Source organism: Tachypleus tridentatus, chromosome 9, assembly GCF_004210375.1.
Source record: "Tachypleus tridentatus isolate NWPU-2018 chromosome 9, ASM421037v1, whole genome shotgun sequence".
Lineage (NCBI taxonomy): Eukaryota > Metazoa > Arthropoda > Merostomata > Xiphosura > Limulidae > Tachypleus > Tachypleus tridentatus.
The window spans coordinates 26674673-26700954 of record NC_134833.1 but is presented as its reverse complement, the minus strand read 5'-3'; the positions used below and the strand labels follow the sequence as shown (position 1 = coordinate 26700954).

Genomic DNA, 26282 nt, shown 5'->3' with positions numbered 1-26282 from the left:
ACTACTTTACTGAAGACAAGGGTACTCAATAATTTAACAGATTTGTATCCTAATTTTAAAAAATTGCTTTATTTTGCCATCTTCTGTAGTAAAAAAACACGTTTTCTTGTTTCATCACTTTTAAAAACGTTCACGTCACTTTTATAGTTCCATTGTTAAATCTATAAATGAACACTCAACTACTAATTTAAAACTACCTGTAATGTCACTTTCACACATTTTACAGTTAAATTATTGGAACTTGAAACCTACTAAATTATCCTTAACTTATCTCTTGTGACATCAAACTGTTTACTTAGTAATATAATTTTTAAGACAACAATGGCATAAGGTAGAGACCTTCAAATCAATGGACTTTGTGTTATTATGTATCAAACAACAATATAAATTGAATGTATCTACTACAGGTTTCAAATAACAGATTTTGTGAAGTATTAGCTTTTTTTTTTATGATGTTAAAGCTATATATGTGTGTGCAATAATAAAACAGCATTAACATGACAAAACTACTGAATTAAAAAATATTACAGCTGAAATATGAAAGCACTAGTTAATTGGTTCACTTCAGGCTATGGATTAATAAGCACAAAAGCAGTTAATTGTTGAGCATTAAAAATAAATTTTGCCAAACAGTTTAGTTACAGTACATTGACACCATATGACCCACTCACATAATGAAAGCAACAGCCAAACATTTTCCTAACGCTAATGACGAATAAAAATTATTTTAAATAGAATGTTTAGATCTGATGATTTGATAAACATTTTTAACAATAAAAATATAACTGATTTGTAAATGCAAAATCATTGTACTTTTAACACATCAAGTACTTTAATTTTATCATTTTTTATTACACATATAAAACATAGATTATAGGAAAAACAGAGTGATATCCACGATACTGTACAAAGTCATTTTTCATGGCCCCTCAATAATGTGTTCATTAACAAAGGAGTCACAGATCACTTTACAAAGAAAACCTAAATATCTAAGTTTTCAAACATAAAAAGTAGATAATCCACACTGATTACTGCCAAAAATACATCACCTGATACTTGCACAAATAACAACAGTTCAAAGTTATCAAAGCCTAACACCATAAGAACCTCTAGAAGAAGAGTCATCTTCCAAAAGAATTCAAGCTTTGATGTTAGTGATTTTCTGTTATCATGTGAACATTCACACAATAAAAACAGCTAGAAATAACAATAAGTTATTTAGCAATAAGAAGTAACTTTTATACTTATAAAAACCATAAAAGTGAAAAATAACAATGTACAGCTCATACTGAATTAGTACATTTTGAAACAACCTAATAATGAAATTTTTATAACTTATATAAAACAGTACAAGAACAGATTAGAATAGAAAGGCTTTACAGATGATACATTTTACTTCACAAATTCAGCCATGAAGAGTGGGGGTTGACAAAGCAGAACAATAGCAAGAGTCAACAGATGATACAATGTTCTTCCTAATTTCAGTTACGAGGAGGTGGTGGTGGTGGAGATTGGAACATTCCATTCATTGCTGATGAAGCTCTTTGCATCTGGAGGCCTGGATATTGCCCATACATGTTGGGCATCATCACTCCAGACATTCCCATTGGACCTTGCTGGTTATGACCACTTGGTCCATTCATATGCATATTTCCAGCATGCTGCTGTGGCTGTTGATGGTTGTACATCTGGTTTGGCTGGCTTCCAGAGTGTTGACTCTGTCCTTGTCCTTGCTGGTTCACCAGCTTTCCATGGTGTGAGTTAAGCATCTTACCATTTCTCTGACTTGATGGACCTCCAGAGGCACTGCTACCAGAATGGCTGGCCATGTTAAAATTTCCCATCCCTTGAGGCTGGGGAAGAAGGGGTTGTGACTGGTGGCTGAATTTACTTGTTCCTCTTTGGTTTGAAAAGTTAGAGCTTGATCTTCTCCTTTGGTCATGGTCATTACGACCCCTCTCACTTCTGTCCCTACCACCTCTTTGACTACTATCTCTTCTGCTATCTCGTCCATAATTTTGATTGTAACCACGGTTCTCATTTCCCTGACTACCAGGATTCTTCCAGCGATTACGACCTTCACAATATATAATTAATGAATATAATTTTCAACATTAACACCAGCAACACCAACTTGATTAATGCAACACTAAAAAAAATACTGTACACCCCAACTTACAGACTTATAAAAAATAAAATTAAAAAAACTTATCAGTTTGGACATATATAACATCTATCATAAGCAATAAAAAAGAAATAAAAGATACACAAATTTTACCTGAAGACTTACCTTGGGTATCACTGAAAATGGAAAACTATGATATATATGATAAAAAAATCCGACCTGAAGACTTACCTTGGGTATCGCTGAGAAGGGAAAACTATGATATATATGATAAAATTCCAACAAACTTTTACTCAACTGTTATCATTAAGACAACATTTTTTGATTTGTTTTTATGAACCCTACCATATTTAAAACATGTTTGTTTGTTGTTAACCACAAAGCTACACAATGGGTCTTCTGTGCTGTGCCTACCTACCACAAGTATAAAAACTCAGGTTTTAGCATTAAAGCCTTCAGACTTATCACTGAGCTAATAGGGAATATTAACAATGTATTTACTTCTAATGCTAAGTAAATTCCTCTAATTTTCTATGTTTAACTAGAATAATCATTAAACTAGATTTCCGAGTAAAACATAATCAGACAGTACAGCTCAGACGTTCTTCAGACAAGTTAAAAACTACAAATTATCAACTATTTCAACATCAGCAGTAATTAGTTTCATGATAATTTGGTCAAGATAGCATGTGACACAATAGTTTTCATACATCCCAACCTGCAGCAAGTTGTGTAAACATAATTTAACCTGATATTTGTGTTCCTATCATGAGTCTATACACTGCTTGAAAAACTAACCTAACTTTAACCCTATTCATTGGGGTATTCTTTACTGCACATGACACAAAGTTTTATTAAACTACTTGTCTATTTTATTCCAATTAGAATATAATAAAATCTTTGCTAATAATTTATATTTTAACAGTACACAAGTTTAAGGTTCTTTACTCTATTAGTCAATATTTTTAAAAAATCCTGAATCTTCCTTATTGTGGCATATTTTCTCTTAGTATGTCATCATCCCTACTTTATCCACCACCCCTCTAAAAAGTACAAAATTAAACATAAATTACTCTCTTAAAAATAATTATTGCTCAGATAAATCACATTTATTAAAGTCTTCATTTCTGGTTACAGATATATTGAATAAAAAAATCAGACCCCACCTGTCAGATGCTCACTCTTACATTTAATTATACATTACCTATAACCAATAGAAACTCAAGGTTTTCAGCTATCAAATGATGTGTTGTACAACGTTATGTTATGAATGGTTAAATGTCAGTTTCACTCAGTTCTAACAGCAATCCCACTGTAAAGTTAACAGCTAACTTGGATAAACTTTTAACAACTGTTGTTGCCGAGTCAGGAATCCAGAAAATTTCTGAGAAGGGAATTTGTCTACTTTTTGCATATTATTAGTTTATATTGTGTGAAGCATCACATAATTAAATAAAAATTAATAATTGTAATACTATGAGTAGTGTAAAAAAATTTGGGTTAACTCTCTTTAACAACTAAATGCAAGAAAAAAATTTGATAAGTATTTTATTTTTTGGTTTTCATGTTTATTCTTTATGTATAATTAAAAAAAGCAACTGAGGTGTAAAATACAGATACTTTTAGGCTAGTTAAGATTATATTAAGTAAAATAAATAATAATATAATAAAAATGTTTCACGAGGCATGCACATGAGCTGGTTTTAGCAGTTGTAGTAGCTCATGGGTAATGTAATTCAATAGTATAATGTGAGCTGCACCTTCCCCAAGTGATTTAGAATTTATAAGCATGCAGACAGTTGTTAGTCACAGTTCAAAAGGCAATAATACAATAAAAATTAGTTATAAATAGATGTATAGTGCTACAAACTTAGAGAGAATTAGAATAAATAATTGTGGTTTTATAAGTTCTCTCTCCAACTGGGGTGTTCAGGAACTTTGTAGTTCCTCTTCGTCCCCTTCGTGGATTGTTATTAGGATTAAGTGGTGGGTTTTTTTTATTATTATTATTTTAATAAATTAATTATCGTTATTATTCTTGACTTTTGGGTGAGGAATGTCTCACTAAATGGTCTTTTGGGTGGAGGCAAAGGTAGCAGTGGAAAGAAGGAAAGGTCGGGACCTGTCTCAAAAGAAAAGTTGGGTAGATGTGAACATGAATGTAATTCATTCAAGTTCAGATCAAATCAAACGGCCCGATTCTGGGTCTGGCAAAAGGTTGCCTGGGCTGGGATCTAGAAATCCAATGCCTGAAGATTTTGATGTGGGGAAACGGGAGTACCCGAGAAAACCCACTTTCACACCCGACAGGCGAAAGTTTTGCCTGTCGTGTGCCCTGTACCTGAAAAAAAAGGAATTCATGTTAATAACATAGTTTTATGTATTTAAACTCTTTGTTGAGTGGATTGTGATTCTTGAAATATGTTGTATGGTGATATGTATTTTGTTGGTGCACTTGATAATTTGTGTAGTGATGCCATTAGTTTGTTTCTGTTTTCTGCTTTTCGATAATATTTTAGAGAAAGTTCTGTTATTCTATCTCTTATAGTTGGTAAATTACTAATTTGGTGTAGATAATTTGTTGGTGTAAAAGATGGTAAACTGAATGCGGATTTTAATATTTTGTTTTGTTGCACTTGGATTTTTTTTGGAGTGTGTTGTTTGACATGTTGTATGTTACTTGACATCCATACTCTATTAGTGGACGGATGTAAGCCTTGTATATTTGTATAATGGTGTTCGAAAGCGCATTTTGATTGTTTACCAGTTATAGTCTTTAGATATGAAATCCTTTTTCTTATTGATGAGTGTATATTGTTTATGTGTTTTTCCATGTTAGTTTTGTGTCGAAAGTGACGCCAAGGAATGTGATGTTTTTGCTCATGTTGATGGTTGTGTTTCCAAGTGATAGATTTATTTTTCTAGATTTTTTCTTTGCTTCTTTAGTTTTCTATAGAAGGTGATTGCTTGTGTTTTTGTCGGATTTAACACGACCCTCCACTTGTTGCTCCATGTTGAGACGTTGTTTAGTGATTCTTGTGCGCGAGACATGGCCATTACTGGGTTTCTGGAGGTGCTCCAGATTGCGATGTCATCTGCGTATTGTGAATTGTGTGTGTATGTTAGATTTGGAAAAGGTATGTCACTGACGAAAATTATGTAAAAAAAGTGGAGAGAGGACTGATCCTTGGGGCACTCCTGCCGTTATATTAAATAATTTGGATATGGTTTTATTGACTTTTACTTGTGCTGTTCTATTGGTTAAAAATTTGAAATCCATTTGACTATCGTAGGATTTATTTGTAGGTGGTTTAGTTTGTATATGATGGCATTGTGCCAAACGCTGTCGAATGCTTTTTTGACATCTAGGAATACCCGATGGTTACTTGATTGTTGTTGTAAGCTTTGTATATTGATTCGTGAGTCGTGTGAGGTGATCTGTTGTTTGTCTATTTTTCTGGAGGCATTTTGAGATTCTGGAAGGATGTTGTTTGATTCGCAAAAAATGGAGGAGACGGTTGGAGATAATTCTCTCCATCAGTTTGCCAAGGCAGCTTAACAGACTGATGGGGCGGAAATTATCTGGATTTGTTCTGTTAGTTTGTTTCTTGGGGATCGTTGTTATGATGGCTTTTTTCCATGTGTCAGGGTAATACCCTGTCGCTAATGAAATGTTCATGATGTTTGTGAGGTGTTGTAGTAGGAGAGTGGAACTTTTTTTGAGAATAATATTTGGTATTTGGTCATGTCCGGGAAGTGTTCTTCAAGTTTTTTATATTAATCTTTAGTTCGGTTATGGTTATTTTTTCTATTGATTGAATTTGAGTATGCTTCTAGTGTCTCTCCGGAAATCCTGGTGAGAATGAAGCTTGGTTTGCATTTATGTAGTTGTTGACATGGTGTTGGTGTTGTGTGTCGAAATCTACTGAGTTTAAATCGCTAAAAGCGGATTTGTAATAGTCAGCTAATAAGTCAGCTTTCTCTTACGTCCGTCCTTGCGATTTTATTGTTGTGTGTGATGTGTTGTAACATGTGATTTGTGTTTTTGTCTGACTAATACTCTTGAATTTTCTCCAGAATTCTTTTGGATTTTTCTTGGTTTTTCTAAGTTTTGCAGAAGTTATGCCAATTGTTTTCTCTGACTTTTTTAATTTCTTGTTTAATTTTTGTATTTGTTCTATTGATTTCTGTTTTAATGTGTGGATCACGTGTGATGTAGTGTATTCGTCGTAATTGTCTGCGTTTGATTATTAGTGCGTGAATTTCTGGTGTTAGAGTCCATTGAATAAGTGATTGTTTTCTTTTGATTTAGGAATTGTGTTTTTGTGGCTTTCTTTATGGCTTCTGTAATTTGATCAACATATTTGTCTAGTTCTGTTTTGTTGTTTACATGTTCGATTGGGTGGGGTAGGTATGAGTGCAGAGAGGCATTAAAAGTGAGCCAGTCTGTTTCAGTGTAGGTGTATGCGGAAGGAGTCACGTGCGCCACAGCCGGTGGCTGGGGTGAATCATACATGATACGGGGAAGTGGTCACTGGTGATTTCATCATGCACTTTAAAGTTAGATATTCTATTAACCATGTCCTTGGGTGCGATGATGAAATCGAGTACATCATATGAGCCGTTAGCGGCTGAGAAGTGTGTAGGTGTATTGTCATTAATTAAGTGCATTTTATTGCTAGAAATAAAATTTTTTATGCAGGATCCTCTGCGTGTGTCTCTGTTACCCCTTAATTCTGTGTGCGGTGAATTAAAGTCTCCAATAATAATTGGTTTGGGTTTACGATTAACACATTTTTGAAGGAAGTTAATGTCGATATTTTTGGTTGGTGAGCAATATATGGCTAGAATCGGAATAGTTAGCCGGTTGTTAAAGTGTATATTACAAAAAATAGTCTCATTAATGTCAGATTTAAATTAATTAAATAATTAAATTTGGTTTTTATATCACAATATGAAGTCTTTATATAATTTTTTTTTTTTTTGGTGGTTATGAGTTCAATCAGATTTACCATTCTCATTTTGAGTCAGATTAGAGAAAATAACAAAAACTATCAAGTTTTACTAAAATACTTATATTTATGGACAAATATTTATTCTATTTTATTAGAAATACATCACTAAAAAAAATACAATTTTCGTATGTTAACAACTTGTACTATAATGTAATTCGTACTTATGTGATACTGGAAAAAATTTATTATGCAATGTGCAACCCCCAACTTGTGAGCATGTAGATTTGCAATAGGGGTCATGATTTTTTACTTTTGCAAATGTTTTCAATCATGGAGTACTTTATTTTTCTCCATTCTCAAGGTGTAGATATGACATCATGAATACATCACAGAGAGATCTCATGCACTGGTGCCACAGGTAATAAGCAAGTAATATTAAGTGAAATACTGCCAAGTTTTGTGAAGATATACACACTATATTGAAAGTTAGAAGTATTAAATCTACAAAGATTTTAAACAAGAAAAAAAAGAGATCACACGATCGGTCTAAATGACTGACCCCCATGTTTATAGAGTTAAACTGCTATTCATTTTTATCATGTTTTCAAACATACACTTGTCTTACAATAATTAACAGATAGAACAAAAGGGTAAAGATTACACAAGAGGACAGTGTTGCAACTATAGTCTTATTTCATTATATAAACATTACATTATGTGGTTGTTTTCAGCAAAGTTTCATCTGAAAGTTAAAAATCTCAAGATTCCTCTCCCAATAAATAAATCACAGCAATCGGATCTTATATTATAAAACTTTGCTGCAAAAGAGACTTGTAGACAGACACTGGAAATTTTTTTTATTTTACCAATGATCAAGATTTAGTTTCTGTACGATTTGGTGCATCTAAATTAAAAATAAATTATTAACAAAATTTCCTACCAAACACTCTTTGGTAGACCTTAGGTTCTTAAAAATTACAAGAAAAAAAACTGTACCTCTTCCTGAAGAAACTCCTTTAGACATCTCCATTAGTTCATACAGTTTTGGGTTAACAACCTGATTGGCTTCTTTTAAAACAGATATCAAATCACTAGCCTGTTTAATATTATTAGGTGTGAAAAAAGTATAGGCTGTGCCAGACTTGTTGCTTCGTGCTGTGCGTCCAATACGATGTACATAGTCTTCTGAGCAGTTGGGGTAGTCAAAGTTTATGACAAACTTTATATCCTCAACATCTGTACATAACAGTCACAACCAGCATGTGACACAAGAGAAAAACAAGGAAATCTAATGAATTTAAGGAAACAGTTGAAGCAATAACATATCAAATTTAAACTAATTTTAATTTTACAAGTAAATGATCTTTCAACAAGGAATGCTGTATATTTAATATATACCATATAAACATTGTAAAAGTTTGAGAAAAAGTCAGTATACTTAAGGAAAACAAACAAACTTCACCTTGCATCACTGAAATTAAATAAAATACAAATGTTTATATTTAATGTGTCTATGGTAGTGAGTTTTTTTTAAAACTTGAAAAATGTATTACTGTAAATCTTTATATAAAAAAAACTGGACAAAAATCACAATTAAGATAAAGAATATGTCGATACTATTACAATTATTTGGTATTTTTTCACAACCATTACATGTAACTGGTGAATTATCCTTTGCTTTTATATATAAATTACTTTAATGTATCAATAAGATGGATACTTACTTTCAGGTTTTCCTGTTCAAAAATTAAATACTTCTGTGAACTAAAGATTTCCAAAAACTATAAAAGTCTATAACAAAGCTTTAAAATTAAAAATTTAAGAATATTTAAGAGTTTCAAATCACCTTACATTATGAAACTGCTACAATGATCAAGGCTCTGCTAAAGATTATGTAAAAAATTTAAAAAAAATAAATGATCAAAACAAGAGCCAACCAATTACCTGTGGTTGAATGGTCTCCTCATTTCCTCTCACTCCATGTGGGTAACAACAATTAAGTATTGCCCCAGTCATCAGCAGGACTGCGAGCCCCAAGTTAAAGAGACAGGCAAGATGCTTACAGAAGCCAGCCCTGTACGTCCTTGGAGGGAAGTATGGACGTTGTCAGGGCCTAATGGCACTTTACCACTTGGCTGCTAAGCTATTTGCCTATAAGGACCCACTGAGTAGCTGCTCTCTGGTTATTGTTCTCTTTCTGTATTGTTAATTTCCCAAGTTCATAACTTACATGTAGAATAGTTTGCTGTGCTGATACCTGAACATTTCTTACTGCTGCATTTGCTTTAGTAATCCTAATGTTGCACAGAATACAATAAACCAGAGCAGCTGTTTTGACAGCACAACCACAGGTAAGGATGACTACCAGGAGACTCAGAGTCAGGGGATGACATGACAGGTGCACGGCTGCCACAGAGAGGGAACGAGTGGACTCCACATCTGACTGACCAATGGATTTATAGTAAGAGAAGTCAGCCAAAAAAAATCCTACGCAAGGTCCTGGACGAAGGTACAACCTTGCGAAGGAACAGATGAACCAGCTACAGAGGCACCGAATGTAACTGCCAATAATTACAGTGCCTCTGAAAAAGAAAGAAGAAAACCTCCCATTAACAAATATTCAAGAAGTACAAAACCTTAAAACCTACATTTATTACAAATATGAACATTGAAATATTTAAACTTTACATCTAAATATTTTATTTTAAAAAATTAATATCAAATCGAACATGCCCTCTCAATCTTGTCATGCCAAACCCACGTTTTTTTTTACTGTCTATGTTTCATACATTTAAATATACATTAATAAAATAAAATCAATAACCAATACTGAAATTAGTAGTAAATGAATAAAACTTTGTACTTTATCTGATAATTATCTTACAGGTTATGCTAAAACCCACCATTAAACTGAATTAATGTATTCAACACATACCCAGGCCTCTAGCAGCCACATCAGTAGCAACAAGAATTGGGGATTTGCCTCCTCTAAATTCTATAAAATTAAATCATAAAACAATAGTATTAATAAGTAAGCACAAATACAAGCTATAAATCATAACATGATCACAAAATACTTTCAGCCTATGTTCTAAAAGATCAACATATTCCACTGTTGATATTTTTCCCTAATGATGTACGAAACTGATGTCTTTTGATTCTTAACACCCTGTTACTTAATAAAACACCAAATAGCAACCTTTTATTATTTACTAATCACCATATGTATTTATTAACTATAACTAGAAGCATTTGTTTTAACTTTCAGTATTTAATATGCTAAAAGATAAAAAACTCTTTACACATATTTTTAACACATACTGAGAAATGTGAAACTGATTTCTTTGTGTTTATTTCATTCCTAATTAAGCTAAAGCATTACAAGATGTTAGTAGACTTTATACAACTTAGCCAAACAACAGACCTATCTGTTATTCCAGATAATACAAGCCTTCTTTAACTAATATCATCTATCTAGACATGGTGAAACTTGTACAACATGAATCTATTTGGTCATAGTTACTAGCACTAGTTACAAAGTTTAGAGCAACTTAACACAAAACTAAAACAGTATTTTCCCATAAGAAAAATCACACGTCAGCCTAATAAATTCTGTCTTTCTTATCCTATTAAAACTTGAAATAGGCTTGTGAGACTTGGCTTTAACATAAACAGATGCTTTACAAAAAGCATTTTACTATTCCTTTCAAATTTCTCAAAATACTAGTGTTGCTGCTACACACAACAAGTTATTTGAAAAGTAAATAACCTATAATGTTTATTTTATCAAAAAAAAAAGTTCAGAAAATCCCTTTTAATTATTTAGTCCTAAAAACAATGAACAAAATGGTCAGATTTCATGCAAACACTATTGAGTACAGGTCTTCATTTAGTAATGTCTTCAGTTAATTGTTTCTTATCCAAAAAAACAAAGTTCTGATATTATTTTTAATGATATACAAAAAAGTTAGATGTATAAAACTCATCTCTGCATATTTCCTTACAACAAAAATATAATAAATACACTTTTCATTTTTTATTATTATTATTATTACCATTCATTAATCACTTGAAGCTCACCAGTGCTTAGATAATGTCCACATTTAAAAAGAATTATAATGTCGTTAGAATTTATAGCTGGCTGGTACAAAAGTAAAAACATACTTAACAATTTAGTGCTAAGAAGATTCGATAAGAAACATATTCTAGAAAATCAAATACTTTTGGTTTACCAGTATTTTAAAACCAATATAAAAGAGTTACATCTGTTGTAGATATCATTTTAATCAAAGAGTAAATTACAATTCCTCTCTCAACAACTATAGAACAGATTTTAATAAACAGAAGATCGGATACACTGTTTATGGTAAAGGCTAAACAGTCTTTGTAAACAGAAAAATACTTCATTTTATAACATTTTCTCAATTACGTAAATAAATACATATCACACTTTACTGGTGTTTAACACAATATAACAAACCTACAAACGATGCACTTCTAAGAATGAATTACAATCTTAAGGAATATACTTACCATTTAATACCCAATCACGTTCTGGTTGTGCTTTGTCTCCATGGATACACATGGCAGGCCATCTGTGACAAACAATGCATTTGTGAATGTTGATAAAATCTTCCATATATTTCTTTCCCAATTATGACCAAACATGTTACTGATAGTAAGGATATCCAAATTCTGATTCAATGTAATTTAATCCTCGTAAGTACCAATTTTTTACATTAAGTATTTCTAGTCAGTTCTATGTAAAGAAATGTCTTCAATGGATTAAGTTACTTATTAATTTTTTCAGTTCTTTGTGATACCCTAAGCTTACTTTGATGCAAAATTTTGGTAAACAGTGAATGACACTTCATAAGTTCAACACTTCTTTAAGCAAGAAACAAGGTTATTTTGATTATTCATCATAGTGGTTATACATTAAAGTTTGTATACTAGTAATCTTCAGATGGGTGACATATTACCTCTCAATTTCTTCCTCCACATAGTGGAAGTACTTAATTAAATCAGAAGAAACTAAGTATATGTTTACTAGATAGTATCTAGTTACTGTTTCTGAAAAATCCAGATAAAATGATTTAAAATTCCTACATCACAAAGGTTTGTGGTAAAAATTTAAAAAATAAATAGTTAAAATTTCCTTCTTCCATTGTTGATCAGAGTTCAATTTTAAATACCTACCGAGTTTCAACTTAATTTTTATCCTATTCCAAAATTATTTTGACATTTTACTTTTTCAATTGAAGTTATCAATTATAATAAACACAGCAAAAACTAACAAAGAATTATCAGTGACAAAAGACCACACCCTTCAAAACGGTGTCACTTGTATTTCTCGGACTAGATATCACAATTTTTGCAAACAGTATTCTTGATCCAGATTATATCTAACAAATATATTTTTAATAACTAATACATCTGATAGAATAGAAAAAAAAACTAACAATAACATTCAATGAACAAGGACTTAAATCAGAATATTTTGTTTAACTACACTTAGTCAACCTAACGAAGTTTACCTGATGCAGCTTTAAAATATTATCTATTTAATATTAAAAAAATGTCTTGAATGAAAATCTATCCAAAGATAGATCCAAACTCCTAGATTTGTTTTCATTAGTTAAATGCTATAAACTTAACATTACAATCCTTTGTTTCCCTTTATAGGACCTTAAGGTAACATACTAAGAAAATGGAAATTATTACTCAAACCACTTTATATGAATTATCACCTCTTCTATCCAATCATTTTAAGGCATTGGTTCTAGCTATTTAAAAAAACTCAACTCCATTATCAACAGTTCTGAACTATATGCTGTGACATCATAAAATACTAGCAACTAGACTGTCATAGCAACAAAATTGTGTGAAAACCAACACACAAATTATTACACTTTCTCAGGATAGTAGTTTCTTGAAAAAATATATATTTATAATATACTTAATTTATTATTATGGGATTTCACTTATTGTATTTTAGAGGTTTTTCAATTTTTATCCCTTTTTCAAAATTATATTGATACTTCAAATATCATTGCAATAAGAAATATGTTTGGTAAATAGTGATGTATCAGAATACATAACATTTACACAAGATTAATGCAATAAATATCAGTATATATATACTAAAATTGTTTTGATGTCATCATAACACTTATAAACACATTATGAATATTAGAATTTTGTATTTGTACTCCCTGTCCAATACAAATGGCCATAAGACTATACTTATAGCTCATACAAACTTTTATAAACTGTTCATACATCTCTGGATAAGCTTTCTCTTAACCACAAAAATCTATATAAAAATAAAGCAACACAAAAAAACAGGTGTTCATATTGATTGTATTTAAGACATTTTAACACAAACATACACAAATATGAATTATGAATGCTGCATAGCAACAGTTTCTGACATGATATCTGTTTACATCTATGCATCATACCATTTAAACTGACATAAATCAACCTTCTTTTCATAGATTCCCATTACACACCTAGAGAAGTCTTCCAGTGGTTACAGCTTCCTTTATAAGATATTACTGTAAAACATAACACTCACCCATCCCGTCTCATTCTTCTTGTAAGATCATCAACCTTCTTTTTGGTTTCGACGAAAACCAGAGTCTTAAAAAATAAATGTTTGATTCTTTTTAACAAGTACAGTTATGAAGTTATCTACTACATACTCAAATTTAAAACATGGTTAATACAATACTGATTCTTCTGTACCTGAAATTAAGTCATAACGAGATTAGAAGTAAAAAAGGACACAAAGAATCAATTTAAGTTGAAATATGTTATGAAGCTTCAGTATATACACAAATATCAATATGGTAACATGATATATTTGTAGCATGGTGTATGAGCTTAACATAAGTGCAGCACAAATGTTGCTGTAATAGTTTTTAACTTAAACATGATATATCCTACAAAAAAAAATTTCAAAATTCATAGACTAAAACACACTCTCATAAAAATAAGTTCAAGATTCTAAAATATCCCTAACTGGATCAAATTTCATTTTGCTATTCATTCAAGAAATATATACTAAGTTGTATAAAAATACAGGGCACAAGGTTTTAACAATTATAAACAGAATAAATACAAACAATTGATATACAACTACTGAATTCTGAAGGAAAAAAAATCATCCAAGTCTTCCACTTTTGTAAAGCAGAACTTTAGTTTTGCACACATTTGTAAACTTTGTGAATTAAACTTGGAAGTTTTAAGTAAAAAACTCAAACTTGTTTAATTACTAAAATGTTTACATTACTTCATCTATACCAGTCACATTTTGAAATACTGTGGCAGAACATGGTCAGATAGTATCACACTACGATTCACTGAATTATGATACTAGTTAGGTGCTCTATATAAATAATAATGTTTTGCTAAGTTACCTTGTTCTCCTTTTCACCCATGATTTCTTCCAACAACTTCAATAATCTAGTGCAATAAATAGTACAAGGATAAGATTTACAAGCAAAATACAAAATGTAAATTACAGAATAATATAAATTCAGTATCAAAATAACCATGGATAAAAAAACCACAGAAACATATAGAAGGCTTTAAATCTCTGAAATACAACTCACTTGTATTCTTTTTCTGTTTCTTGACACACATCAACAATTTGAAGAATGTTGTGGTTTGCACTAAGCTGAAGAGCTCCAATATTCACTTGTACGTAATCCTTTAAAAAATCTTCAGCTAAGGCTCGCACTTCCTTTGGCCAAGTGGCACTCCACATGAGTGTTTGTCTATCAGGCTACAAATTAACATACTCTTTCAGTGCTTTGTTTTTTTACAGGAATAATTAATATATAGAATAAATAAAAGGAAATCACTGGGGAAAAATCTGTTTTTACTTCAATGTAGTTTATCAGTATAAAAAGTTTGTGTAAAGCTGAGAAAATAATAAATTTAAAATAAACTGTTCTATAATATTTTTAGCAAACTATTAATTTATAAAAGGATCATATACTACAATTAAAAAGTAAGTTATATAATACAGTAATGTCCAAAAAACTTTTAGAAGACAGAATTAAACATAAAAGTAAGAAAGTAGCATTAACAATATCAAGGATTCATAAGATGAGTCTTAGCAAGGTTTGGCTTATGTAATACTGAAATGTATTTAGGAAGTTTTAGAAATTACTCAAATGAAACTTCAGACTTTTGATATGAAAAAGAGTATTTTAAATCTTAACATACAAATCACTTTACACTTGGGTTGGTAAAAAGAAAAAACTACATTCAGAGATGTATGTTTGGTAAAAACAATTAAAAAAACAACTTTGTACATAAAAAACTTGTAATGTTTACTGAAAGTCTACAAAATTTTGTGAAAATATATTAAAATTTATAGTATGGAAAATATAATTAGTACTTCATGGTAATGAGCCCAGTTCAACTGAGCTAGCAGCAGTAGGTTTAAACAATCAAACTTACTCTGATCTGTTCAACTATCTTCCTAATCTGAGGTTCAAAGCCCATGTCCAACATGCGATCTGCTTCATCTAAAACTAAGTATGTACATCTTCGAAGGTTTGTTTTGCCACATTCCAGAAAATCAATGAGACGGCCAGGGGTAGCTATGCAGATTTCAGCTCCTAAGAAAACAGAAACATTCGTGAGTGAATGATGTTAAAACTCAAAATCTAAATTATACTTGATAGAACCAGATATGATATGAAACTCATTTTTTTTTCCTTAAAGCTATCAAACTTTTCTGATATTCTTTTAAATGAATATCTTTGTTAAATGAGAACAAACAGTTGTCATTTTCATTAATTAAATTTAATTTTCAGTATACATCACACTAATCATTTAAACAGTTTAATCAAAATCACAACTTTTCTAAAGGTCCTTCTAACTTTAAAAATCTTGATAAGACTGACACTTTCTAAAATATTTTCATTCTTAAACTGCACTCACAACACATACTTTAAAATTTAGATACTAAATATTAAATACATAAAATATTATTTCTAAGACTAGTTTTTAAACAGCTGACTTCACTTTCAACAAGCCATAATAAGGCCCTTGGAATTTATTACAGTTAAAAGTTTATGAAAGTAATACTCATCCCTCAATATACTAGTTCCTTTTTAAAATGATAAGAGTAAATCTAGAGCTTTAACATGAATAAAATGTGAATCTGGAGTTTCAAAGTTTCAATAGCAAAATAATGAAATTATGCTACTATAAAAGCAAGAATGATAAATTATAATTTCAATAATGTTACATCAAACTCAGAAAGATGATGTACAAACTTTTTTCTTCACAATAAAACATACAACAATTAATAAATTACAAATTTCATCTTAGTTTTATCATGAACCTTGCAGATAAAATAAAATGTCAGTAACTGACCTTAGCCACAAGAGCTATGTCTAACTGCAGTGTAGTATCTTAAATTAAAAATACAATCATATAATTTTTCTAAAAAGGAACAGAGCACTGCTAACAATAATAAAAGCAAGGTATGTTGCGATAGCTAGCCTGTCATGATACTACATTAATTAACTGACACATAACACCAACCTCTTTCAAGGTCACGCAGCTGTGGACCTTTTGGTGCTCCTCCAAATACACAGGTATTGCGAATTCTAGACAGATGACCAAAGTCTGATGCAACCTGTTGAATCTGCTGTGCTAATTCACGAGTTGGGGCTAGTACTAAAACCTAAAATACAAAGTATTTTCACACACAGAAAATAACAAAGTCTAATTAGTAAACAAAAATCCTGGTGTCATACATAAATTTGTAAGCATGATAATACAGTAAATTAAAGCTTTGGTTGTCCACTGTCATTTTTAGATTATGCAATGACTTTAACTTTCTACACTATATATATCACTCCACTACTTATAATTACTTTAAGTTAAATGTAATAGATAATATTGATCCCTCATGTAAATAACGACACCTTTGATAACAGAAGATTAACTTGTACACTCCTTGAAATACAAAGACTGAGAGTCATCACCTCTGTTTCTCAGTTCAATCTCTATCTTCATATTTTTATGTAAAGTGTTTATAAATTAATTCAGAAAACAACACTTACAATAGGACCATCTCCTCTTTCTAAATATGGCTGATTACTGATGTGAACAATGGCTGGAAGAATATACTGTAAAAAAAAATATCTATAGATACTCACAGATACATATGATGCCTATACGTAAAAACTAATCAAATAATTTCTTTTGTTGAAACTTAAAACACCATTTATTTCTTTTGCTTAGGTGTTGTTTAACCTGTATTAAACTTCTTTTAACCCTTTCTCAAATGGGCTCACAATAACATACAAGTTTCTATACACATTTGCACATGTTAAATATTTATATCTTTAATGTGGTATGGATATCTTCACAAAATTTGGTATACTTTTAGTGAAGTTTGCAAGTTTTTTTGTAAACAAAAATCTGATTTTTAAGGAGGTATTTTTATTCACGATTTGTATGTGAAAATATCAAGCCTTTACTGTTCTGACTGCAAAGTGTTTTTCATGATATAATGAAAAAAACTATTCTTCATACAACAATTATGTGTAATCTCTAAACCCTCCTAAATACATTTCAAACATTTGCTTTCAGTAAGACTTTATGTTTTGTCTGTTATTTTTGCTACTCTGTGGGATTTGTAAATTTGACCAACCTTGTAACTACCAAAAAAAACAAAAAAACAACCATAAAACTTCTCACTGATGCAGTGCACATGCACTCATGTTACTGTATTCAGTAATATAAAACTGACCTTTATTCAATACAAAGTATGAATGTTATAACTGACACAGCAAATATTCAAAAATGAAATCACCTTTTCTAGGAATATTTTTAGACATAAAAGCCCAGGTCAGAACTTAAACCAGTAACCTCTATTTCAACCTTTTTTTTTATTAAGAATCATTTAAAATGTGAATTGTTTTACAAAAGCAAAACTTTCCAACTCTCCTTATAATTATGCAGCTTCAGAAGACATTTCACAACAATTCAGAACACAGTCCTTAAAGACTTATATCAAAGTTATTCTAATATACATAATTAATTATATAGCAAAGTTTATTTACCATACTCCCAATTAAAAACCAAAAACTGGATTACACTAACCTACTACAATAACTATTCCTCTCTGCTCTGTAATTTTTCACTATGTCCACTTTTAATGTACAATAAATGTTACAAATCTGCACATGTGAAACATTTAATAAAAACATTAAGAATCTTCCTATCTCATTATAACGTAGTTTACAACACACACATCTAAAACCCAGATCTCATAAACTACCACACCAATTAAAACTGGTCAATACTTTTATAATTAAGCAATATTTATACAGCTGAGTAATAAATAAAACAACTGAAATTTCCACACATATTATGTTTCAGATTTAACCAATAAAAGTTACAAAAAAGAAATTTCAAATATTAAACAATCAAAAAATAAACTTAAAATAATTATTTGTTTTTCTTTTGCAAAAAATCTCCCGAGTGTTGCAATAGAAAAGCAAAGAACTTTAATTTATAACTGCATCTACAAAGAAATACTTCAACAGGCAACATCTACTCTGTAATGTAATCCTGTGATGATGGTGTAAATTTCAATATAATGTTTTATCTCATGGATCTTGAAAATAACCAAATGTCAAGTATGATTACATTATTGTAGAACTATCAGACAATTCCAGAAAAGGCCACAGGTCCAACAGCTTTTCACAGCAACTAGTAGTTAAACCTGCCCAGAGAACAGGTATTTCTGCTCGTAGTTAGAATATTCATTTTGAGTAGTTGTATAATGCTAACAAAATCTAACATACACTACTATTTATTGTCTTAATTAACATTCACTTCTACCAAAGTGCTTTATACTAAGAAGACAAACTCATTAGTTTCTGTAGTCGCACCTAACATAAAAATCATTTTTATACAATTTATGTTTTTTTTAAGAACTACGTTACTAAAAACTCAGAAAAACCACTCTTGCTACTTATTTTGTTAATCATAGACAAAACCAAAGAGTTCAATATTTCATCCATTTTATTCAACTAATAACTGGAAGAAAAGAATCAATTATCTAATAGCACATGGTTTTTATTTACACAAATACTATGTACTTTTATAGTTCAGTTCTACAACAGAATTATCCTATCAAAGAAATGTTTAAAATGTTGTTGATCTCAATTTCTTTTCGTTTTATCCTCATTCATATTTCAAGAATATTACCATTTTCACAATTACCTACTAACAAGTATTAGCACTACCCTGTTCTCTGCTCCATAGTAAAGATAATAAAGAAACAGCAACACTGAACCTCAGACTTCATTCAACTTGAAACAAATTTATACAAATTTCATCAATGTGCTAAAATAATTCTCTACATACAGTTAAAACTAGTTATCTTTAGCTGATCACTTAATAACCAGTCAAAAAATGGTCAGTTACAACAACAACAAAAGAATCGGCAAAGAAATTTAAATAATTGTTAATAAGAATAAGTGAAAATTTTAATTAAAAAACAACAGAAGACAATGGTTAATCTACACATACACCTTTGAAGGATACACTTCCTATTTATCCCCCAACTGAAAGAAATGAACTCCCCTCAAATAAAATGTAGGCTTTCCCACATAAGTAATGTTTTTAACTTCTTTATTAACAATAAAATAAACCACATTTTAATCTATTATTGTTCACTTATCACCTCTTTTGTCATAAAAGTATCTTCATGAGCTGTTAATTACTGTAGTAGACAACCAACATTTATTCATTTTAACATGTGAAACTTTGCAAAAAACATATGTATCATTTATTCAGAGTACTGTTACAGTGGTTTAAGAAAAGAAAAATACCAGCCCCAATAACTATATTTCCTCAATTTTCAAAATTCATTCTCTAAAAGTATTCTTCATTTCCAATAAAGGTCCCCAAACCTGTTAGAACATATCTAAGAACATTTAAGTGTTTGTTCAACCACTATAAGTTGTAAACAGAACAACCAACAGAAATCTTTATTATTCACTCAAAAAAAAAACCTAAGTGAAAACAAAAAAAGAGTCAATTTGAAAGTAACACACACATTGGTTTGATTTAACCTTATATAAAGATATATTAACGCTTCAATATAGCACTCATCTGGACTATCTTTGTTACAAAAATAGTCAAGACACCAAACAACAGTAGGTGTTTAGTACATTGAAAATATTTTGATCTTACTCATCTTCTTGCAGACTACCCAACCAAAGTACATGACCATCTTTGCATTTTCAGTAGTCAAGTAGGTAGTTTTCTTAAATACTTTTGACTAAAAGTGCTTTACAAGTACATCATATATTAATATTAATAAAACACCTGACCAACATATAACAATGGTACAGTTTCATATTCACCTTACTTCTGGCAATACTGTTATAGAGATATCATAAAATATTAAACAACTTTTATACACATACATCACAATCTTGGAAGAAAACTACATTTGATGAATAAAATCAAACTTACTGCTAATGTCTTTCCAGATCCTGTCTGTGCAATTCCCACCATGTCTCTTCCACTCAAAGCTATGGGCCATCCTTGTGCCTGAATGGGCGTGGGTTTCTTGTAGTTTTGGTTCTGAACAGCAGACATCACATAAGCTGTAATTACAGAGCACAGTTCCTTTTTATTTTTTCAAAATAAGTTTCATTACATGACTCATATGCATACAAATCAAAAATTGTTTCTTAAAAAAAAATCTAGCATATTCAGTTCACAGCCAAAATCAATAAAAGAAACACTACCTGTTTCATTATGTTGTAGTACTCAGCCAGTCAGTAAAAGAAACACAACTTGTTTCATTATCTCATAGTACTCAGCCAGACAGTAAAAGAAACACAACTTGTTTCACGACCTCATATTACTCAGAAATACATTTTCAATTTAAGAAAATGGTAACATACAAAACAAACTTATCTCCTTTCACACTTATAGCTAAAATCCCACATTGATAAAATGGAGGACAATATCCATACAAAAATTGTCTGCACAGACCTTGGGTGTATCAACATAAAACAGGTATTCTAGTGTGGGAATTACGTTATGTTAATAACAGGTATATTTTTCACCTAGGATTTAATTCATGTACTATGAGTGGAATTTTACATGGTTTACAATCATTACTGGCCAGGCTTCAAACATATAGCCAAGGTTTCCTTACCTATGGTTGTAATGAAAGGGCCATGGTCCCTACATCCCATGTTGGTAGGACTAGGGCAACTGGACTGCAAACTCTGTGTGTGTGTGTGTGTGTGTGTGTGTGTGTGTGAATGGATCCCAATCTGTAGCCATAGAGTGATGTATTATGAGCCATGGGAATCACAACAGAAAAGCAAGCAACACCGAAATGGACAAACGTTCTCCTAAATCTGACAACACCCCAAGCTCAGGATGACAGGATCATGTAAATCTTATTCAACCTGAGAAAACAAAACATCCCATACGGAATTATGAACACTAATTCTCACTCTCCAATTGTGTAGACAAGGAAAATTTCATGTCTCCCACAATGATGAGAAGGACATGAAACAACTGCACTCAACAGAGGACCCAGGATAGGAGCACTTTGCATTTGGAATTATGAGAAGACTGTTACAAGGTATACATTGCCACAGGGGGTACTAAAGACTTGAGCAAACACAAAAAAATCAAATCAATGCTTACATGAGCAAAGGAAGAAATGTGGCAGTTCAGTAACAGCTATAAGTGTGAATGGAAGTATATACATTCTGGAATTAGAAGGTTCTATAAACACATCACAATAATACAAGCACCAATTCTTTACAATGGAACTACACAATGTATGATTCTTAAACAGTTACATAAGTAAATCTGTGATAAACTACTGCTTCTAAACGCAAGTGCATTTAACCTTTACGTAAAATTGAAATTGAAATGTTCGTGTATATCTAACAATCAGTTAAATTACAGTAATGTTATGGCATTCTAATTTTTTTTGTGAAAGATATTTTGCATTCTAAACTGTGTATCTGAAATAAAAATGAACAATCTGACCAACATCATTACAAGAAAACTAGGCTTGGCATCTTTCTATACAAATGGTAAAAATTTATTCCAGATACAAATACTAAATTCCTTGTTTTACATGTAAATGTTTTTTAATAAAAGTAACTAATATTTGAAATTAGAAAAATATTACGTTAAATGAAATACTAAATAAAAAAATTTCTCGTAACACCAGCATAGCATATGCATATCAAGAAGCATAACTGTGATTCAACAGTAGTATCCTGATAACTTGATTGCTTGTTTACACAAAGCTCCAAACCTAGATTTAAAAAGTTTATTAGTTTTTGTTGTTAGAATAAATTGGGTCATTGTCTGTTGCAATACATAATTATTCTACAAAAAAATAAAAAGGTGTGGTGGAGTATGTAGGTATACATAAAAATTTGAACCTTTCATTTTTATTGCTGATTTCAGTACAAGTATTACTGTAGAGATAATACAAGATAAAATATAAAGCTTTACCAAAAACAAAAACTTACAACATTCATTTAGGGGTTTCTCATATTTATGCAAATGAAATAAAGAAACTGTAAGATGAAAATAATTTTTATTCTTAGCATACAAATCACCTTGTTTCATAATTCCACATACAAATCATTAATAAAAATGCTTTATTAGAAAATTTAATTATCTGTACAAAACAGAAATTTAATATTTACTGAAAGCTTGCCAAGTTTTGTGAATGTGTGCATACTAAAAATTAATCCTCCAATACAGATTTAATAAAGTGGCCCACAAGGAATAAATGAAGAGATTTGAAAATTACCTTTTAAAAAATATGAAAATAAGGACATTAATATAATGTTAGAACAGGCCTAAATAAATATTTTCATATCTAGGAACCAGTGCATGAACTTAGCAGCCAGATCTTATACAGAAAAGTTATGGAATATATTCTAAGTCAGTTCTGTGGCTATGGTATGAGACAGTTTACACTAAGCAACTAAAGGCATCTTATTAAAATTTATTATACAGCATATGTTCAACCTCAATATGTAGAATTATTAAAATAGTATACTAAATAACTATAACTTAGGTGGATTCTTGTAATGAATGAAAGTAATACAAAATTAATCACTACAATATCAACAGACCAAGCAGGTTGTTTCAGAATAAGTCCACTCTATTCACCACTACAATCCAGTACAATGATATGCAAAGGCCTTTTGGAGTGCTCAACCTAACTTCACAACTGTTTGTACTTGAAAATTGGGGCTATTTTTATTAACTTTCACAGCAATTAGTGCATGTTAATGAACATATGATGTCATGAACTAACTACCTTTGATTCAGTCATGCAGTGATTGGTTAAACTGGGAGAATGAAGAAAAACAAAATGAATTATTCAGCCACAATGCTTCATTGCTGAAAAACATGAAGTGCTAAATACACCATTAAAATCCTACAAACAAAGTTATATTCCACAAAAACAGTTCCAGACTTTCAATCATCCAGAACTGTTCTAGATTTGAGTTTTATTTGGCACATCTGTAGGAACAAATAAATTGAGAAAATATCAGGCACCATGATAAAATTTTCAATCTCCTTGGCTTAATAGTTTTTATCAAGGTCTGTGTTACAATACTGCAGTGTCTCTCAAATATTTTAAGTTGCACCCCCAATTGTTTCTTTACTCTTTGCTTCACCGATCACCAAACATGGAGGAGAACATGCATTATGATGTAAGAAATGCTGTACTAATCAATACTCCATTCACCAACATTTTAATCCTTAAAAGTCCATAACTTAACCAAAATTCCCAATGCAAATAATGAAAACTAATCCTACACATGTAACATTTAACACCATTATAGAATCCATGATACTAAATTTCCATGATAACAAAACATAGATCAACAAAAGTAAAGTATGTAACAACATCTAGGATTTTCACTCTATAATAATTCTCAAGCTATGAATTTTTTAACAAGTGATAAAAATGAAGAACTGAAAACAATCTCATGCATGTAAAATTTATGATGATTTTAACTTACTTAAAAATAATTTATACTAGCATTTTAATAGTTTATTCTTTTATTACATATCAAACTATATTACATTTACAAATAACCACAAGTTACAATCACAAACACCATTAAGATACACTAAATTATGAAAATAAAGTATAGTTAAAACAAAAAAGCTGTGAAACGTACGTGGAAAGTTTCCTTCCATGAAATCTTGAACAGGTATAGGAACATTTCGCCCACGAACAGTAACATCATGGACTCGTCTGTACATTTCAACTTCTTCCTAAATAAGTTGTTTTTCTTAGTAAACTAGCTTTAATGCAGAGTTATAAACAGAAAAATAACTTGAAGTTAGAGTATTTTTATCAACCATCTCCCTGATTAATGATGCACAGCTTAAAATTACAAAGCATGTACATCGTAAAAAATGCCCAAGAAACCCAATGAACATTCTCAGACAAAGAAATACACCATTTTCTGTTCCAAAAATATTTAATGACATAAAGAAAAAACAAACTCTTCAGCATTCAGGACTTGTAACAGCACTTAAGTAAACTTCCAATAAATGGCAAGAATATTGATACAGTACACTAAATTTTGAAATCAAAACTACACAGTACTCAAATGGAGAAAACTGAAAATTACCAACATAGTTAATTTTTTGTGACACACTGAAAGGTGGCAGAACTGAGTTAGTGAGTGTTTACCACTGAAGTTCTGTACTATCTTAATTTCCCAATACTATCACAAAACTACAATTGTACAATTAGCTTTCTGACTTGTACAGTTTTATGTATAAATACAATGAATCTTTTACTGATTATGAAATACAGCTCACGTCACTGAACTTTTAATAAAATATATACCCAAAAAATACTTACTGGAGTTCTTCTCAACACAGCCATATGTTCAACATAGAAGTTTTTCTGAAACACTGGTAATTTACTCATATCCCATCTGGGTTTACGAAGTCTATCTCCTGGTTGTTTTCCCTTTAAACTGTTTTTTCGGAGTGTGCCACCACAACCACCACCAAAGCCACCTCCACGTCCAACCTGACTAGCCCCACGTCCCATGCTACTGTCTCTTAACCTAGGTCCACCATGATCACGAGATACACTTGAATATAGAATTACATTATTAGAAATAACATTCTTCAATAAATATTTTAGACTATTTTTTAATAATACTATAAAATCATAAGTTTATTTCGATAACACAGGAACTATGTGCATAAACACAGTTACTAATACAAATTTTTATGCAATAACTGAGTATTAAGTACCATTTACTGTTAACAACTAATGAGGAAGTGCAAGGGTTGAAGTATGGGAAAAGGAGGAAGTGGCTGTTGCTTAATTTAATATTTTGTTAAATATTAAAAAATTAAAAAGAATGTTAACTGTTGGAATATAAAAAGGCCTAGAAAGAAAAATTGCAATAAGTCTATAAATTAGTACAATGAAGCACTTGTAATTTATAATCATTCATACCTTGTATTAATTAGCTAGTTATCTACCGAGTTACGGAAATAAGGGGCTACATTTGTATTCTCAAGACGGCTGGTATTAGTCCTTCAACTAAAATAAATTACAAAACAACGCTTCGATCTTCTAAGATCATATTCATATTAATAAAATGAGAGTTTACAACTGTATGGGACTACATTATCATACTGATTCTCTTCGATGTCTCAAATGCGATATTTTCTGACTTGGTAACAGTAACATTAAAAATTGCATTGGGCCTAGTGCTTAAACTGTTAATAAACTAAATGGCAGATATCATTTACTCGGCAATAGTTATCATTAATAAATTATGTACAAGTAGAATATAGAAACATTAATAAGGTAAGTACGTTGTTAACGTTTGTGCTAAAAGTACTACGTATCAATATCTGTGCTACTACTACTAGAAAGTAAAATGGTAAATTAAAAAAATGTTTCAACTTAACTTTTCAACATACCTACGTTGTCCTGAACGCCCACGGAATGACATTTTTTATACTTTCTATTTATAAGTTACTTTCACGATAAATAGGTTAATACACAAATCGTCAATCGACAAAAGTACTAAGAAAGCACAATCAACTATAAAAGTTTGTCTTGCGTAACAAATATGGCGGATAAAACCTTCTCACTT

The 26282-nt window shown here is 30.7% G+C and overlaps 1 protein-coding gene across 2 annotated transcripts; it reads right to left on the bottom strand.

The window, feature by feature from the left end:
- Positions 1-49: 49 nt before the first annotated feature.
- On the bottom strand, positions 50-26282 carry LOC143224908 (putative ATP-dependent RNA helicase DDX5). Of its 2 annotated transcripts, none has more exons than XM_076453372.1 (14): positions 26107-26282; positions 25022-25259; positions 24327-24423; positions 20608-20741; positions 17175-17240; positions 16651-16792; positions 15556-15716; positions 14700-14872; positions 14505-14550; positions 13661-13725; positions 11614-11675; positions 10016-10075; positions 8077-8316; positions 50-2077 (listed from the first exon to the last, which is right to left on the bottom strand). In XM_076453372.1, the coding sequence occupies exons 1-14, from the start codon at positions 26136-26138 to the stop codon at positions 1482-1484; spliced, it is 2112 nt and encodes a 703-aa protein (XP_076309487.1). In that variant the 5' UTR covers positions 26139-26282; the 3' UTR covers positions 50-1481. The 2 variants fall into 2 exon arrangements, with proteins under 2 accessions (XP_076309487.1, XP_076309488.1); XM_076453373.1 differs by lacking the exon at positions 26107-26282 and adding an exon at positions 25634-26038.